Source organism: Lynx rufus, unplaced genomic scaffold (assembly GCF_022079265.1).
Source record: "Lynx rufus isolate CCGP_SWC_20201006 ecotype Redwood Valley unplaced genomic scaffold, mLynRuf1.p SCAF_5, whole genome shotgun sequence".
NCBI lineage: Eukaryota > Metazoa > Chordata > Mammalia > Carnivora > Felidae > Lynx > Lynx rufus.
This window is the reverse complement of record NW_025814867.1, coordinates 38,568,080-38,588,418: the sequence shown is the minus strand read 5'-3', so window position 1 is coordinate 38,588,418 and position 20,339 is coordinate 38,568,080. Positions and strand designations below refer to the sequence as shown.

Here is a 20,339-nt window from a genome sequence, read left to right as displayed (position 1 = left end):
GTACTGTTAGATTTCCTGAGACGATCCTTCTAGAGAACACTCCTTTGATCCTTTGAACATAATTCTGGTTATGTAGCCCCCCAGCCCAGTCTTTGCAGTTATTCTACACTTGGGGTCCTATATGCCAACCACAAACTCCCAGCAAAATGTTTATTTTCAAGACTAACAAGACTGTGGAATGAAAACTGGCAGTTGCTGCCTAAACTGTAGAATTGCCTACCACTGCAACGATTCTGATAGAAATCCCCTTTCTGCTGCTAGAGCAAAACAGTATGCAATAAATAATACTGTATTTGACTTTTTTTCTATGAACCCAAGAAGTAGAAGTGGAAGAAGTAGTTGAAAGTGATAGAGAACCACATTTCAGCTCAACATAAGGAAGGATTTTCTAACAGTTATAGATGTCTAAAAATGCCATTTGCTTCCTTGGAAAGTAGTGAGGTTTCTGCTTTTGGCAGTATTCAGTTACATGCTGAGCAGCCCCTTGACAAGAATGTTGGAGCAATCAAGCATTGGCCAGATGTCTGCACATATATTATAAGGTGACTTTATCCTTGAAATCTTGTAATCCTATATTGTGGGGTGTGTGTGTGTGTGTGTGTGTGTGTGCACGTGCACGCGCATGTGCACAATTCATCAAAATAGATCTAAGCTCAATCTTATTTGGGGGCCAGTATTTCTGATCAATATCATGATAATCACTCTGCGAAGTTGCATACTAGAGGAGCTATTCTTAACTTAGTAGTGTATTGACTTAAATAAAACCTTACAAACTCAGTACTTTCACTTTAATTACCATCCCCCACAAAAAAGAAAAAGAATCAAAAATGGAAAACCTCCAGAAATAAGAATACTATTATCAGTATTTACTGGCTAAAGTAATTTAACAAGTTCATAGAAAATAACCTTCCCCTTAAGTTATAAGCTCAAGGATTTCAAGAAAATCTGGCTACAGTATTTATTCAGTTTAATGAAGCTGAATTCCTTGTAGCTGTAACTACATTTATTTCCTATATTAACTTTACTTACTTAATGATGCCTATTCATCTTCCTAAAATGTGTTTTGTTGTGTTTTTATAGGCTGTGCTTCTGAAATTCTCATGTTTTTAAAAAGTCAAATTAAGTTTAAAAGAAGAATGAAATTCAGGGTATGGGAGAGGGTTGGGTACCAGCCCAGAGTGCATAGGGAGCCCGAGAATTCTCAAAGAAATTTATGACAAATTAGAAACTCTCTGAACACTTAAGTGGTATACCTCCTCCACTTCAGAGACTTTATAGGCCTAAACTTAAAGAATCTGATCTTGGAGGGGCACCTGAGTGGCTCAGTTGGTTAAGCGTCTGACTTCAGCTCACATCATGATCTCATGGTTCATGAGTTTGAGCCCCATATCAGGCTCTGCACGGACAATATGGAGCCTGCTTGGGGTTCTCTCTTTCCCTCTCTCTCTCTCTCTCTCTCTCTCTCTCTCTCTGCCCCTACCCCACTTATGTGCTCTCTCTCTATCTCTATCAAAAATAAATAAACTTAAAAAAAACATATATATATATATATATATATATATATATATATATATATATAATCATTACATGCAAATTTCTCTAGGATTGGAAAGGAGTTTTGCCTTAACATTACAACTGCAGGGCAAAAGTTTTGTTTTCACTTTTTGATTTTTTTGGTGGGATTGGTTCAGGTGACCGGATGGTAGTAGACATTGGGAGAGGGTAAGTATCCACCACCTCAAGTTACCCCCTATTGTTTCCACTAGTTGGATACAAAGAAATTTACCTTTCAGGTTTCTTTACTTAAAAAAAATGTGGTCAGAGTCACAAATACCTTCCTTGCCAACCCCCAGAGTTGCTCTGATGATCCAACAAAAAAGTATATATTAAATATGCTTTGAAAACTCTAAGGTGTTATTAATGTTCACCAATACTATTGTTAACAAACATCTTGCTGCCCCCAAACCTGAAACTCACATAATAGAGAGACAGCCTAGTCTGGCAAAAGTGGTGTGGGCCTTGAACAAAACTTAAGATAGGTCAATTTTTCCCTTTGTTGTGTTTTATGTGGGCAAGTACATTAATGCCATTGAGTACAGCTTCCCCAACTGTGAAATGGAAATAAGATTATCATTTTATGAGTTTTGTTGTCGTTATAAAAAAACTGTTAAAACATTTTAAAGTACATAAAAGTCTTTAACACATTCCCTAGCATAATTTAAATCCTAAAAAAATTAGTCCCTTAGTATTATTACTATTTTAGAAGTAGTAAAACTGCTTTTATTACAGTGTCCTAAATTTAGAAGAATCTCAAAGGTTTGCAGTTGTACTTATATGTAATTATAAATCTTTAGCTTCATAAGAGAGGCTACACTCTGGGAACCAAGACCATGACTGGAAGTAAAGCCTTTAGATCGTTTACATCCTAGTGGTAAAGATCACAGGTCTTCAGTATCATTCAACTCCTATGCTACCTCTAAAAGCCCATAGAATTATTCGGTTTACCATTAACAAATTTCCTCAGGACTAGAGCTAAGCAAATATTAGAATCTCAGGAGCAAAAGTTTATAATTCCAGTAAAATATAATGTTTGCTTTCAAATCCTCCAATGCAGGAATAAAAATTATTTGCTTATACTCCAGCTTGTTCAAAATATAGGTATACCCAATAGTATATAAAAAATGAAATCTGAGATATTCTCTAACGAAAGGTCCCAGTTAGGAAGAAAGACAAATTTTAAAACAAACAAACACAAAATTAATCCTGGGACAAAATTATAGAGAAAATAAAGGGACATTTTTAGTTCTTCCTTCTCTTTCATTTTTATTAGTTTTGTAGCTTCTTTCACATCCCAAATAAAATGGATTTCAGCATATTACGTGGCGAAGTAGAGGCAAGTCAGTAAATGGTGTCAAACTATACTATGCCAAATAAAAGTTGTGTTCAGGAATCCATGTGAATTTAATTGGTATTAGGTAAGCAGAATGCGGTACAGTGCACCACTGTAATATTTCTCTGTATGAACCAGGGTAATATGGTAAAGTTTCATTCTTTTACCAATAGGAGAAAAATGCCCATCAGAATTAGTGATGTGATTTTATAAAATAAGTATGACTTTTTTTTTTACTTTCTAAGTATAGTATCTCATACTAAAAAATTTAACGTCTGGGAAGCCTTCAGAGAACATCATTTGCTAAAGTGTTTAAGTTGTTTAATTAACATATGAATGGTTACCATGAATCTTCAGAGTTTTTAAACACTGATTGCCCTCTTATGTAGTTTCAATATTTCCCTAGTCTTTGTGGTATTAACTTGCTTTTTATTTTCCTGAAGAAAAGCTTTCCTAAGCAAAGCTAACTTAAGTTGGATCCTCTCCAAAAGCACACAACTGAGAATTAATGGAAATAAAACAAATGTTGTTTACTGTACTGGATAAATAAAATGTTGAGTTAAGGTTTGTTTGTTTTGTTTTTTCATTGACCCTGAGTGAGGACAAAGTACATTTGAGGTTATTCATAGTGAATACTGAATCATGAATTGACTAGGTTGACTTGTTGTTGTTGTTGTTGTTGTTGTTGTTGTTGTTAGTTTGGAAATGGAGTTTGGGTTTTGTTTTTTTGGGGTTTTTTTCCCCTCCAAAATTGACCAATAAATCTATTCCCTCAATAATTAACTACTCCCATCCAGACTCAGGCAATGATGTCCTAATGGTCAAATTGGTTGCTTCTGTCAGCATGGTCTTACCATAGATTCTCCTTTTGAAATGCCTTCAGGAGATTTTTCATGTGAAATAAAATTGAATTCACCCACACGTTTTCATTAAGTGCCCCAAGAAGGAAATTATGAAGCCTGTTCATTCAGAGGAATGTTGCCACATGATATAAATAGACAAAGGAGTGCTAATCAATGCTGCTACACTGCTATGAAAGGAATCTTTTTAAAAATGCTAATAACTATCTACAATTTAAAATAAGTGAGTCTATCAGATTGTCAAGGTTTTTTTTTAAATTGATAAAAACTACTTTTGGCAAGTATGTGGGGAAAGGGCACCCTCTGCATCATTATTAGAGATGCAAACTAGTATATTCTTTCTGAAGAGCAGACTGGTAATACGTTGAAAAAGAAAAATTAACGTATACCCTTCAACAGAAGTAGCTCATGTCTAGGAATTACCAAAGGAGTAATCACTCAACTGGGGAGAGCTATTGTACAAAGGTACTCAATGCAGCATTGTCTAAAGGGGAACAATCTGGAAACAACCGAATGTCCAATAATGGGTACAGTGAGATAAAATTTGGTAGGAAAATACAAAGGGATATTGTGCTGCCATTAGCACAATCCAAATCCATATCCAATCCATATCCCAAAGGGATATTGTGCTGCTTCAGATCCTCTGTCTCCCTCTTCTACCCTTCCCCCTTTCACACACTCTCTTTCTGTCTCAGAATAAATAAATAAACATTAAAAAATGAAAAAAAAATACTGTATGATCATCTTAATAGATGAAGAAAAAGCATTTGATTTTTTTTAATATCTATTCCTAATAGACTAGGAATAGAAGGAATTTATTTAATCTGTTTAAAGGGTTTCTATGAATTTAGCAGAGAAATCTTGAAAGTTTTTCCTTTAAGACTGGGAATAAGACAAAGATGCTCCATCACCACTTTTATTCTGCACTGAACTGGATGTCCTGACAAGTATAATCAGACAAGAAAAAAAGATGCAAAATGTATAACAAATGGAAAGGAGAAAAACAAAATATCCTTATTTGGAAACAACATAATTGTGGAAATCCAAAAGAATCTACCAAAAAGCTATGAGAATTATTGAATAAATTTAGTAAGGCCCTGAATACAAGATTGGTAAAAAATTAATTGTATACATGTATCTAGCAACCAACAGTTAGAAAATGAACTTTGAAAGGGGTATCATTTACACCAGTAACAAAAAAAAATCTAGGAATAAATCTAACCAATAATATGTAAAAATCTTTATGCAGAAATTACTGAGAGAAATGAAAGAAAAACAAAATCCTTATAAGGATATGTGATGTTCATGGATTTAGGTTTCAATATTCTAAACGTGCATTCTCTCCAAATTTCTCTATACCTTTAATCCAATTCCAACTAAAATGCCAGTGGGTTATTGTTGTGGAAATGGACAAGTTGATCCCCAATAAGTTCAGATGGCAATGTGAGCAGGCAAAAGTATTAATTCAAAAACAAAGCAACAAAAGCCAGGTGTTGACAAGAACGTGAGCCAACAAGGACTGCTGATGGGAGGTGCAAATTGGAACTACCAACCTGGAAAACTGCTTGGTGCTGTGTCCTGACAATCCCATAGGAATGCAAACATGGATGTACAACAGCAAAATTCATCGTAGCCGGAAACGGAACACAACCCACATGTCTATCAGTAGTAGAATGAATAAATCAACTGTGGCATATTCATATAATTAAAAAAATGAGCTACTTCTATACGCAACAACATGAAGAGTCCCACAGACGTGATGTGGAGTAAAAGAGGACAAATACAAAAGAATATATATTGTCTGATTCCATTCACATGAAACTGAAGGAAAGGTCATGTGCAATGACAGAAGTGCTGATAGCAGTGCATTGGGGTGTGGAGTATAAGTGGGAAGGGAATTGAGTAATTCTGGGGTGCTGGTAATATTCTCTTCTTTAATCTTAAATTGTAAATATGTGATTTTTACACTTCTAAGTGATTAAGCATAAAAAACATTTTTTAACATGCAAAAATAATCAGGAAGATTCTGAAGAAGGTAAAATATGGGAAAAATCTAGATCTATAAAATATTACAATGTATTATGGATCTACATTAATTAAAAAGAGATGGTATTAGTAGAGGAATAGATAACAATAGAAACAAAGAGCAGACCTAGAAATGGACCTAAATGGAAAATGGAACTTCTGTATAATGTGTATATAAACAGTTACTTCTAATTTTGGTCAGTGCTAGATTTCAGTAAACTGAGTGACTAAATCAAGTTAAAATCCTGAGTTTTCCAACAGAAGCAAATCTCCAAAACAATTAATACCATGAGTCTCCATGTAAAATGTATAGGGCAAATTCCCATTATGTCTCAACAACAGAAAAAGAAAAAAACTGACTTACCAAATACTTTTTTTCCTTTACATGTGAGGAATAGATTAAAGTTGGGGGTGGGAGCAGGGAGGAGGGGTGGGCAGGGATAACTGATTTTGTTGCTATCTGAAAAAAATCAAAAAGTTGATCACACCCTTTACTTTGTAATCTATATTGAGTCAGAGAGGTGTTTTGTTAAACTGGTACGGGATTGTAAAGGAATATATATATATATATATCCTTTTAAGTGATAGAAACCTTACCTCAAACCAAAAAGTGATTTCTTGGTCTTTTTTTTAAGTTCATTTCTTTATTTTTGAGAATGAAAGAGCATGCACAAGTTGGGGAAGGGCAGAGAGAGAGAGAGAGAGAGAGAGAATCCCAAGCAGGCTCAGCACTGTCAACACAGAGCCTGATGTGAGGGTTGAACTCATAAACCTTGAGATCACGTATCACCTGAGCTGAAATCAAGAGTTGGATGCTTAAAGAACTGAGTCACCCAGGCATCCCTTGTTTTTTTGTTTGTTTGTTTGTTTTTTGTTTTTTGGGTTTTTTTTTTACCATCAGTACTTCATTATGATGTATGTTCTAGCCAGTAAAATTTGAAAGAGTAAAAGAAACAACATATAGGAACTGGAAAGAAAGAAACAAATTCTCATTGTTTATATGTATATGTTATCTCTGTCTACTTAGAAAACCTTAAAATTGTCTACTTCAGGTACTGAGAATACAGGGAAAAAATCATGTTTAAACTGGCATGTTGCAGAAAATTGGTAATAAATTTTTATCTTTTTGTTTCATTAAACATTGATCTACAAATTAATTTGTCATATCTTTTTTTAAATTTAAGTGCTAGTTGACATATAGTGTAATAATGATTTGAGGAGTAGAATTTAGTGATTCATCACTTGCATATAACACCCAGTGCTCATCCCAACAAATGTCCTCCATAGTGCCCATCACCCATTTAGCCCATTCCCCCACCCAACACCTCTCCAGCCACCCTCTGTTTGTTCTCTGTCTTTAAGAGTCTCTTACGGTTTGACTCCCTCTCTATTTTTATCTTATTTTTCTTTCTGTTCCCCTATGTTCATCTGTCTTTTTAATTCAAAAGTCCAAGGATAGATTTTGCTTTGGGAGAGGTCGAACACAGATTAAGCAGTGTCATCAGGACATGGCTTCTCTTTCAGAGAGCTATTTCCCCTTAATCACAAGGTGACTAACAGCAGCTCCTGGCCTGCATCCTACTTTCTCACACAGTGAAAAGGTGGGGGTGTTTGTCCCAGCATTTCCTGCCAAGATCTCACTGTACTTCTTTGGCTCTGAATGCACCACACCTATTTCTGCACTAAACATGCTGACTAGAGAAATGCGTTGATTTGAGTGGTTTAGTCCTAAATCATATATTCTATATCTGAGTATGGAAGTGTCAGCATGTGATCTGAGAGTGGGGAAGAAGAGGGATCCCAGGGAAATCGGGGTGTGACCACCAAGAAGAAGCCAAATGGATGCTAGATGGTGAAATGTCCTCTCTACAGTACTTGAGATGGGGACAGGAGAAGAGGCTCTATGAATTTAATCTTGCATGTGTTTATTAATGTTAGAAACTGAATAGCTACTATGAACTGAATGTTTGTGCCCCCCATCCAAATTCATATGTTGAAGTCCTACCCCCTAGTGTGGTGGTATGTACTGGTGGGGCTTTGGGAGCTGATTAGGTCATGAGGGTGGAACCTTCATGAATGAGATTCATGCATGCCCTTACAAGAAGAGACATGAGAGAGATGATCTTTTTTTTCTACCATGTGAAGACACAGCAAGCAGGCTGCTATTTGCAAACCGGAGAGAGTTCTCACCAGAACCTAATTGGCTGGCACTTTGATCTTGGACTTTTCAACCTCCAGAACTGTGAGAAATAAATTTCTGTTGTTTTAACCACCCAGTATTGTATTTTGCTATGACAGACTGAGCAAATGAAGAGAGTGGCCAAATCTCGGTTTCTGCAAAAGTAAAGATATGATGAGGTAGCAAAGTGCTCCCCATCCCCTTTATTTTCTCCCATGGTTTTAAGTTTTTGGTGGTTATTTGGGTGACAGTGTTTATTAAGATGAGCAGGCCTAGAATGTGAAACGAGTCCTCAGGATAATTGATGATCACTGCCACTGAAGAAAGACCATCTTGTACCACGGGAGCTGTGTCTTTTTTAATCCTTTATTTCTATTACTGGCTTTAAATAATGTTTCTGACAAGATTCTGCTTTTCTTTCTGTCAACTCTCGGTAAGCAGGTATTGGGCATTATTTGTGGGGCCATAAATACATTACATGAAAAAATAATGAGTCCTTAAAAAGTCAAGAGAAATGCCTCCAGAGACATTTACCTAACACGGTGATTTATGTAGGTCTGAGAATGAAGTTTCAGAAACTTCCAAATGAAAATTCTGGAACATAAACTAAAGTCTCTTCCAAATATGTGTTTGTTGTAGCCTCTGGACACATTTCCCTTTTACTTCTAATGTGGAAGCTGGAGAACGTTTTTCATGTTCAACTTAAATTGTTTAGTTAATGATCTAAGAATAACTCTTGGGAGCATCCTTCTGCATAGCATGTTATTACTCCATTCCTCTGACTGAATTTGATGTATCTATTGTGTTCTCATTGCATAAACTGATCCCTGGGATTAATCATTTTCTTTTTACCAGCTAGAAATTGTAGACATTTAATGGATATACCTACATCAGTCAATTTAATGAGTCTCATTGTCTCGAGTTTGAAATATACTGATCATTCTGATATTGAAATATAACTGACATTCATTCTTATTCCAAGTTTTCAAGTTTTCCAAGTTTGTCCCTCCTGCCTACCTGAGGAAGGCAATCTAGCTAAAACTTTTTTTGAACAGTTTTCAGGGCCTAGGAACTCAAGTGCATCTACTGAGTAATGTCAGAAGCAGCCACACCATCTTTGCAACCTTTCCTAAAGTACACCTTAAGCAGTCACTGAGTTTCAGTTTTAGAGCAAGGAATAGTCTTTCATCCTTGTAGGAACTGTTCTATGAAGGATCATGATGGTTAATATACCCAGGTATATCTCTGGCTGCCTTGTAGCTGGAAAGGAAGATGGGATGTTGACATGGCTGCCACATCTGTCCCTGGGTAGAGAGCCAGGGTAGAGTTAGAGGGCCTGACAGGGTAGTCAGGGGGCCTGCACCCACCCCTCCAGAAGCTGCACACACAGATAAAAGAGAACCATCCACTCACCAAAACAGTCACAAGATATTAAGTGGATTCAAACCTGAGTCATAATTAATGGTTTTTGGTTTCTGTTTTGTTTTCAGCTGTTTGAATTTATGAACTTCTTGGCTGAGAATGTCATCTTCTGTTACATGGGCCTGGCGCTGTTCACGTTCCAGAATCATATCTTTAATGCTCTTTTTATACTCGGAGCCTTTGTATCCTTTGAAATACAGAACATGGAGTGATGAGGGAAAAGAATAAACTACTTACTTTTACTCATTCTGTTAAATTGTTAAAGTAATTTCCTCAAGTTTACTGCAAGCCTCAAATTCCTGGCAGATACGTAATTTCTAGTTAGGAGAGAAAAGATGCTAAGAAATTCAGACCTTTATTAAGTGCTTATGGTTCAAGATAAGAAGTTTGGAAAATACTGAGAGAAGTAAACGAGGAAAACTAAAGGAGAATAGAATACTCGAAAATAAATATTCAAAAGATATTGATTTTCTGAATATTCAGAGTATGTTTTTAAATTATAAATCATTTACATAAAAATATGTCAATCCATTCTTTACAGAGAAATATACTTAATCTGCAGTAGAATGTGTTAGAATATAGCCAAGATTACTAAGCTTTAGAAATATTTTCATTAGAAGATGGTAAAATCTTTTCTCCAGTGAAGACTTTGAAAATAGGATACACAGAGTAAAAATCAGATGAAATTGGCATTATGGATGTGCTTTCAATGTCTTAATCATTGTGTACATGTAAGTCTATTTTAATAAGATAGCCCTTTCCTATAAGTAAAATAACATAAAATGTAGGCCTTACTTTTAATGCAGAGGACTTTGGGAGCTCTAGGCCTGGGGTATAAGCATTCCCCAGTAGGAATGGATGTCTGTCTGAAAGGATAGTGAGGTGCTGGGGATGTCTCCAAGGACAGTCAGCAACTGTTGTCCTTCTTTCCACTTAGGAACTAGGCAGATGTCCTATCAGATCACAGGCAGGTGATCTTGACAGCCAGGAGAGCTGACCGCACTTCTGTAAGCCCTGCTCCAGCTAAGCACCTGCGTTTGCCTCTTGTCCTCTTTTCACTGAACATTCAGCTGAACTCTCCAATCTCATCAACCCTACATCGTGGACGGTAGCTCCCTCTTCCCAAATAACTGCATCCTATTTAAGGACAAACTGGGATAGACAGACTATCAGGGCAGGAGTCCTGGGTGACAAAAGGGGAGAGATGACTCCCACCAATATTTTCCTAGATTTTAACCTACAAAGCTTGGACTTCAGCACAATACCTCCTAAAGCAGCAGCTGTATTATACATCTAGACAAGCAAGTCCTCTTAAAGTCAAATCAACTAAACGAAAAACAGAAGTGAAGCTTGCTAGATACAGGGAGTATAAACTGATGGAAAGTAAGATGGCAATCATGAGCAGAAGTACATTTATCCTTTCTAAAGTGCTGCTTGAGAAGATAATGCCACAGCCTCTGAATGGTCTCTGCCTCACATTTGGTGGCAGAGTTGAGCAAAGAGTCAGTCATCAGCAACATAAATGTGATGAGAAAATTTCCAGTGATTGAAATGGTATGGGGCTAACAATTCTAAACCAAGTAGATATTCAAAGAAAAGCAGAGTTCTCTATTATTTCTGGAAAGGAGTTGACATTTAAAGATGAGTTTTGGCAGCAAGTTGGACATACACGTATTGACATATTTGTCCCTGTTTTCTGGGTCATAAAGTAGAGAAGCTTAAGAACGTAACAGTGACAGCTCAAAGACTGGCACCCTCAATTGTAGCATTTTCCTCAATGTTTTTCCTTGCTTATCTATAGCTGGCAATTTTTCTGGCCAGAGCCTGCAACATATACCCCCTCTCCTTCCTCCTGAATCTGGGCCGAAAACAGAAGATCCCCTGGAATTTTCAGCACATGATGATGTTTTCAGGTATGTGAACTGTTGTGTGTTAGCACTACTGTTTTCTCATACTTTTGCAGCACCTGGAAAGCAGGAGACGTAGAGACCTCCTGATTCTCTTACCCCCATGGCATCTACTACTCTTTACCCCATCATTACCTAGTGCCATGCTGGTACTCCATAAGTTCTGAGCAACAGGGGGATTTCTCTTTCCAGAAGGAAAATAAAACTGAAGTATCTGCCAGAAACTGGCCTAGAATGGGTATTAGACGTTCCCCTAACTTATTTCAGATCAATTTTCATATCAGAGAATTTGCATAGTCATTTCACAAATTGCATACTTGAAGGTAAACAGTATGTAAATGGTGCCACATCTGTCCAGTGTTAAGACTTCTCCTTAGAGGGTCGCTGGGTGGCTCAGTAGGTTAAGTGTCTGACTTCGGCTCAGGTCATGATCTCATAGTTCATGCGTTTAAGCTCCTCATTTGGCTCTGTGCTGACAGCTCAGAGCCTGGCACCTGCTTTGGATTCTGTGTCTCCCTGTGTCTCTTTCCCTCCCCTGCTCTCTTGCTCTCTCTCTCTCTCTCTCTCTCTCTCTCTCTCTCTCTCAAAAATAAATAAACATTAAAAAAAAAAAAAAAGACTTCTCCTTAAAATCCCTGTTCCTTCCCTATGCAAAACTCCAGGAACTTCCCATAGTTAATACACAAGTAACTCATATCTAAGTATGTTCAGTTATTAGTTGAGAAAACAGGTATTAATTGTGCACTTACCTATTGCCCAGAGCAGTTCTAAACACGGGTGTATTAAATGACAAGCTCTCTGCTCTCAAAAAGCTATGTTCTACTTATTTAAACCATACCTGAAGGTACCTTATTCCAAAAGAAAATAAACCAAATGAATTTTCTGACCCTGAACTACTCTGGGAATGGTGATTTCTTTCTGTTCAATCAATTTTCCTACCAGCAGTCTTTCCTTATTCAGAAAGCTTTTTCCTTACATGCCTTCTATGTGTGAATACACTTACATTACCCTCAGAGGCAGTTCGTGGGAATATATGTGAGAGTATAATAAACACTCTCAGAATAGAGCAAACAAATAGAATTTGGGGCATACAAGGGGATATGGAAAAACTGAGGGAAACTATCATTTATTGAATATCTACTATCTGCCGCTCACTATAGATCAGTTCTATGAAGTATATATTAAGCCACTTTGTAGATGGAGAAACTGAAGTTCAGAACCTCACACAGGTTGTGTAACTTGGCCAAGGAACAAAGCATTCCTAAATCCAGGTCTGTGAGACTCCACTTTGAACCCACCCAAGTGTCTCAAAATCCACATTTTCAGAAGTAGTACTAGGAATAAAAGGCTTGTTTCACCTTCAGTTCCCTTGTAGCCTGTTCCACACAGTAAGGGGTGGGTAGTTCCCAGGTTGAGAAGGAGTTATTTAATCAAGTATGGAAAAAAAATGAAGACCCAGAGTTTAAAATTGCCCTTGTGTGGGCCTCAGACCATGCTTCCCTCCATTTCCAGATATGCCGAAGTGATAGAGTCATAAAGAGAATAAGTTCAACTGACAGGTGATCTTTGACTTAGAACAGCAATGAACTTTGGAAATGAGTTGACTTCTATTATGGGTAAACAAAGGCAAGTTTGATCATTTGTAAATAGGAAGTCAGCACTGAGCTGCACTTTTGCAACCCAATTCTGGAGCTGGAAAGCACTTTTCCTTCCTTCCCATCAAAACATCCGTAGTTTTACTCCAGAGAATAACTACTTTGGCTTATTTTTAAAACTCAAGTATTATATTTTAAACAATGCTTTATTTTACAAAGATCACTTCTGAGAAAGGTGTGAGGTTTGGGATAGCCATGTCAGGGTGTGAAGCGCCTGCCCAAATGGCCACCTGGCTTGATGGTTCCTCCAGGGTTTGGCACCTTCTGTGTTTGCTTAGCTTTAGGAGTAAAGCTGTGCTAAAAACTGAGGCCAGCAGTATGTATGACCCAGGGATGTGGGTAGGCCCAGAATTTTTTTTTAAACTCTTTTGTTTTAATTGTTTTAATGCTTATTTTTGAGAGAGAGATAGATACCCTGAAAGAGCATGAGCAGGGGAGGGGCAGAGAGAGAGGGAGACACAGAATCCAAAGCAAACTCCAGGCTCTGTTCTGTCAGCACAGAGCCTGATGCAGGGCTTGAACCCATAGACCTTGAGATCATGACCTAAGCCAAAGTCGGACACTTAACCGACTGAGCCACCCAGGCCCTCCTAGGAGGCCCAGAATTTGATGGTATCTTTATGATATTCTAAGGCCAGGAGTCAGCAAACTATGACCTTTGAACCAAAGCTAGCCCACACCAATTTTGTAAATAAAGTTGAAACACAGCTACACTGTTTTGTTTATATACTGTCTTGTCTGTTTTTGCATTATAAAGGCAGAGTTGACTTGTTGCCGCAGAAACTGCATGGCCCACAAAACATAAAATATTTACTATCTGGCCTTGTTCTAAAGCATCTTCACCCTCTAGGGGGACAACAATAACCCCCATGACATAAAGGGAGTTGATATTATTAGTTTAATTCAGGAGAATGCCAATCAGCTAGTTCCAATTATCAAAAAGACTATCATGCCAAATTTTTAGGACACCTACTGTACATGATTATAATCCAGAGACTGACACCCATTGTCTTCCACACTGAGCATCTGTGTCATCTGCTGGGCATCTGTCACTCACTGTTATCAGTTCAGCAGCTTGACCTCAAAGTCAAAGTGGGCTTCTTTTTATAAATTTGACTAGATTTTTGTTTTGTATGCTGTTCCCATTGAAGTGAATCTGAACAACAAAGAGATTGGGTTACTTATTCTATTTTTAATGCCATTTTAATTACAAGTTAATAATATTGATGATATTCCCAATATGATGGGAAAAACATTGGATTTTCCACTAAAAAGCTATCTTCCTAGCTTTAAAATGAAGAAATTGCAATGTTATATGGTTACATAATGGAATCATAGATATTCAACTCAAAAGTCACTGTAAGGGTGCCTGGATGGCTTAGTCGGTCTGACTTTGGTTCAGGTCATGACCTCACAAGTTTGTGAGTTCGAGCCTCACATTGGGCTCTCTGCTCTCAGTGCATAACTCGCTTCGGATCCTCTGCCTCCATCTTTCTCCACCCCTCCCCCACTCATGTGCTGTCTTTCTCTCTCTTCTCTCACTGTCTTTCTCTCTCAAAAATAAATACAAACATTTTTTAAAAAGTCACTCTAACCTTTCTAAGACCTTTCAGGAGCAATGAGTTGAGACTCAGATATAGACCAAGGTAGGATAGGCATTATTAGTCTCTTGCAGATTAAAAAGACAGAGAGACAGAGTGAGTGAGACATAGAGAGATTGGTTATCTTGCCCACAATCTCACAACCAATTAGAGATGAAAATGAGACTTGAACCCAAGCCTCTTGACTTCAAATTTAGAGCCTTCTCACCCGCATGACACTACTTCAGATTTACTCTCAAGTTCAAGAGAATTAAAACCAGGCCCTTCCTAACATAGGCCAATCCCAACATGTCTAACATGTCTCTCAAGCAAACCCAGTCATTGACCATTTTACAACAAATCAAACATTTGGGTGACACCCTTCCCAACCATCAGTTCAAGTTGTACACTGTGCCTACTGACCCCCATTGGAGTGTAGGAAGCATCAGGTGAGTTCAGCATGTGCAGGGCAGTATTTGTCTTCAGAAAAGAGTGTTCCAGACTCAGCTTTGATTTTCTGTGTGAATTTTGACATGTTCTACCTTCACTCAGGATCTAACATTTTAAATGTATTTGCCAGGAAATAAATAATTTAAGAGGTCAACTTAAGGTAACATAAGCCAGAGGAGGAGGTAAAGAAGCAGATCACGTAGCACACTGTCTAGCATTTTGGGGGCGTATGACAACAACACCCAGAAACCAGAAGAGAAAGCCAGTCCCTTTAAAGAATATTTGCTTTAGGGGAGCCTGGATGGCTCAGTCAGTTAAGCATCTGACTCTTGATTTCAGCTCAGATCATGATCTCAAGGTTTGTGAGACTGAGCCCCACATCAGGCTCTGCACACTGATTGTGGAGCCTGGTTGGGAATCTCTCCCTCCCTCTCTCTTGCCCCTCCCCTGCTCTCTCTCTCTCTCAAAAAATAAATAAAAAATAAAAAAATTTAAAAATATTTGCTTTATAATATAGCCTAATGTTCTTAACTATGCCTAGAGTAGTTTGAGTTACCCAATAAGAAGTATGGCTTTAGTAGCCCTCTGGCAGAATCCAGTTGTCCATACTCCAAAAATACATTTATTTGGAGCCTTTCTTTACATAGTTCAAAACACTTTTCAGAGTCCTGTAGAGATTGTAAACAATGACCCTTTATCTAAAATGGGGTGTGGACTTATTTACACATTTACTCATTCACAGTCTCCAACTATTCATTCAGCAGACATTCAATGACACACTCTTGGGTAGGTATTTAGGAACAAACACAGAGATATGGACCCTGCCCTTAAGAGACTTGCAGCCTAGAGAGAGCTTGGCTGTGTGTGGACTAAATTTGGTTCACTAAGACAGTGCACCTCAGGTGGTTCAAAACTCAGTCAAGGGGCACCTGGGTGGCTCAATTAAGTATCCGACTCTTGATTTTGCCTCAGGTCATGATCTCGCAGTTTGTGAGTTCAAGTCCCATATCGAGCTCTGTGCTGACGGCGCAGAGCCTGCTTGGGATTCTCTCTCTCTCTACTCTCTCTCTCTCTGCCCCTACCCCTGCTCATGCTCTCTCTCTCTCTCCAAATAAATAAATAAACTTAAAATATATTCAAAACCCAGTCAGATCAGAACAAGAACTTTGTCTTAATCGATTACGCCTATCATCTAATAAATCCTCTTCTATCATCTTTACCCTCACCCTCTGCATACCCTTTTGGCACTGGGCAGGAGGATAGCTGGCAATGCCTGCCTAACAGAAGTGGATTCACTTGTAAAGCCAAAGAAACTATGCCTCAGGCTTCCTCATTCACATGGGTCCCTTCCAAGATCCTGGAGGGGCCCTGGAAGTATGTCTGATGGTATATAAAGTTGGTAAAAGATTTTTTTTGTATTATTTTTCTTAAAGAGGGTGCCCCAGATATATAAATTTCCCCTGGAGGTGAAAGTTTACAAAGGGATCCCGCTATTTATCACCCATCTCCTGGCAGTGAGTGGGGCCTGCAGTGAGCATTGAAACAAGGGCTTGGTGCCGAGTAGATTGCAGTGTTTTTGAGTAAAGCTCACATTGTTCATGGGTGACAGCGCTACTGCTGTCTCCACCCCAGTCTCCACCTTTTGCCACTACAGCCAGTGAAACTGAGTGAAGCAACTGTCAGAACCCAGATTGAATTCCTCACCTGGCACAGACTAGTAATCTACACACACAAAGACTTGGAACCTGAAAATGAGGAATAGCCTCAAGTTCAGTAGTGGTCTCTCTGCCTTGGAAAGCTTTCAGTGATGCAGATTCTCTTTCTGGTAGCTAAGTTGCAGTTTAGAGTCAATTGGAGGAAGTTTACCCTGAGACATTTTTAAGGCCTTCTTTAAATTCAAGGCCAGGAGTTCGGAACTGCTTTGGTGTATCGTGTGACACCCAGCACAAAGGGCTTAAGAGGAACACTAAGCTCTCCTGAAACTGTTCCTGGTGCCCTGGAGCACAGCCCTAGTTAATGCCAGGAGTGAGCTGCCCCGCCCCAGCTCTCAGTTCCCTTGAAACCAAAGAGGCAGAGTTCTGTGGTTTAAATTAAAGGAGGAGATGTGCTTCGCACAAATTAGCTTTCCTATTGATGTGGTGCATATTACAAAGATCAGGCCTCTTGTTTTAATTCAAATCCATGTGCTACAATTTTTATTTAATTTAAAACTAAATAAGAGCCGGGAGTTGCTGGAAGGAGGGGAAATGCCAAGCCCAAGTGAGCCTTGGCAGCCCTCCTGAAACCACTGACTTGGAGACTGTGGCCTGCTGGGCTGCAGAGCCTCTGTGCAGAGCCGCTGTGCTCATCTGAACGGGAGGGAGGCCTGGAAGTGCCTGAGCAGGGCGAAGGAGCCTGACAACATGTCAGAGAACATGCTTCTCCAGTTTGTCCATTTCTGCTCCTCTTGGGAGAGACATTGGAACCCTGATGTGCGTTACTGCATAAACTAGGAAGAGTTTTAACCAGGACAGTGTGGCCAGAGTGTACCGATATAATATAAAACCTCATCCATAAGCTCATACTGCCATGAAGACAGCAGCACTAGCGTCCCCAGGCTCTGCTGCTTAATGTTGTTGTTGCTCATTTGGTTGTCCACCAGCACTCTTTATTAGCCTCCGAATGGCTGCCAGCATCAAAGGATTAAGAGAAAGTCATGGAAGAAAAACTTAAATTAAGAAAATTTTTCCATTAGCATTCATCTTTTCCCCTCAATGGTAAAAAGACCACCACTGTTATTCAAGTGTTAGGGAACACTATGGCCAGCAGCTCACAGAACAGCAGTATTCTACAGAAGGACAACTTAAGAACCACTGTCGAGGTGGAGAAGACCACCTTTCCCCATGTCGTTTTGGTGAGCCATCAGTCAGTCGTGCCATGGTCAGAGCCAACTTGAGACTGACTCAGAAGTGGCCTTACCCAGCTGACATATCAACTGCAGCCAGGAAGAAAACAAGAGGAATTCATGAAAGTAAAGAGCAAAAGTCATTGTCTCAGCAATGCTTAGGAACAAGAATCTGTGTCTGTTACTACCCGAGCTAATGGAACTCCATTAAGCTACCAGGACTGCCTCACGACAATTAACAGCCACCATGTAAAGGGACACTCCCATGTCCTTGATCCTTGATAACCAAAAGTGCACTCCTCAGACCAGCGTTAACATCACTAGAGAGTTCCTTAGAGATAATGAGGCCAAACCTGCCTTCTAATAAGATCTCCAGGTAGGTCATGTGGATGTGAAAGTTTGAGTAGCACATCCCAGAACATAATCACAATTCATGGTTTTCTGTTCTGAACCTCTTTCTTCGATCTATTCCTTCTACCTTATTCTGTTTTGCCTTAGACCCTCCTAGATACCAGTCTTCTTGTTCTTCCTTTTGCCGTGTGATCAGCATTAACAATGTTTACCCAGTTACTGAGTTTCTTCCACTTCCTTGAGCTTGCTGAAGTCTTTCCCCCTACTCACTCAGTCTTTCCCTCTGCTCAAAACCCTTGCCATACCCACGCACCTTCACTCTTTTATTCAACTAATTTCTTTTTTTCTTCAGATCTTGACTTAGACGTCACTTGCTATAGGAAGCCTCGATAACTCCATCTGGGTTGGTCCCTCTCATGTTTCCAGAGCACCCAATACTTCTCCTCTGTTGGTACCCTTCACATTCTACCATGAATTTTTGCTTGCCTGTTTGCAATCCCTTCTATGCTAGAAGGTTTATAAACCCACATCAGCACTCAGCACATTAGATGAAACAGAGTACCCCTCCACAAATAGTTGGTACATAAATAAGCAAATAAATGAACAACCTACAACATGTTCTACCCAACTAAAATTGTACATTACACTAAAATGACCAGTTAAGGACTATCCATTTCTGTTCTGTCAGCCCTAGGAACTCCTAATTCCAGAATTGGTCCATAGGAACCTCTCAGACCAAGCTTACCTGGTTCCACAGGTAGGAGCCAAGCAACGATAATTTTAAGGAAAGAGATCAACAACTAAAACGTTTCATTTTTTAAATGAAAGAAAATATTTTCACCCTTCACTGAGTGTTGATAACAGTAAACATTGTTAATATTTCACAAAAGTACCATTTGGATCTGAGAGTATTTTTCAAATCTTTGCCTGCTTTATGTTGGAGGGATGTGTTTGTTTTTCCATTAAAAAACTAAGATCTTTCAGGGCACCTGGGTGGCTCAGCTAGTTGAGAGTCTGACTTTGGCTCACGTCATGATCTTGCAGTTCATGAGTTCAAGCCCCACATCAGGCTCTGTGCCGACAGCTCGGAGCCTGGAGCCCGCTTCTGATTCTGTGTCTCCCTCTCTCTGTGCCCCTCCCCTGCTCATGCTCTATCTATCTCTCTCTCAAAAATAAACATTTTTTAAAGAGAATTGTTTTAAATGAAAAATAAAATAAAATAAAAAAACTAAGATCTCATTAAAAACCCTGAGACTTACATGAGCCAGGTGATTTGAATCAAGATCAGGCTGACTCTAACTTCAGCTTGGGAAAAGATTTCTTTAAATGTATATACAAGGATTATTTGAGAGTCTGAGCCATCTAAGCAACAGGCTCTTTCTTACCTTGCCTCTTCCCTTCTTCATAATTCCAGAGAGACAGACTGGATGTGGTCAAGCATTCCTTGCCAGGCCTACCTCTTTGCAGTCCCCTCACTCAGAGTCCAGTGTTCTCTCACCGTCCCATGCTATATATCCTTCCTTCCCTGGCCATTTCTTGTGCAATTAATTAGGTCACTATTTCTCCCTTACCAGTGTATGGGAACTAACTATCTGCAGCATAGGCTGAGAACTTTTTCTTCATTAGAGGAGATGAACTTCCACTGAGCCCTCATCTCTCACTGTGGCCTGGGGTAGGCATTAGTGAGCAAAGTAGACAACTGACATAGGTCTTCTGAGGTCTTCAAATGGGACAGAATTAACCAGCTTATGCAGGAAATGAGACACGAAAAGTGTTTTAACTGGTGTATCAAGCAGTCACAGAAAAAGTCACCTTGAATAAGAAATAACCATGAGCACCATTGCTGTGACAGAGTAGACAGATATAGTAGGCCCATATGAATTTCAGATGCCATTAAATCCTCATAGCTTCAAAGGCTGAGAAGCATTTATTTTGGTTATGATAAATTCAGAACATCTGAGAACTAGTTTAGACCTGTGGCCAGCCCCATAGAGTTGTTTTCTCCTATTATTAGGTCAAAATGTTATCATTCTTCACTTAGCTCCAAAATAAATTTATAATAAAAATTACCAGCTCTTGAATTTTTAAGCAACAAATTAGATTCTGCCATTTGGCACACCACAATATTTTCTGAAT

The 20,339-nt window shown here is 38.9% G+C and overlaps 1 protein-coding gene across 2 annotated transcripts in view; it reads left to right on the top strand.

The window, feature by feature from the left end:
- The window catches only part of SLC9A9 (solute carrier family 9 member A9), a 571,642-nt gene that overhangs the window by 333,204 nt on the left and 218,099 nt on the right, over nt 1-20,339 (top strand). For both annotated transcript variants that reach the window (XM_047098595.1, XM_047098596.1), the window contains exons 10-11: nt 9,445-9,558; nt 11,178-11,289. In XM_047098595.1, coding sequence (XP_046954551.1) covers nt 9,445-9,558; nt 11,178-11,289 — 226 coding nt within the window. The remainder of the gene's footprint in view (nt 1-9,444; nt 9,559-11,177; nt 11,290-20,339) is intronic.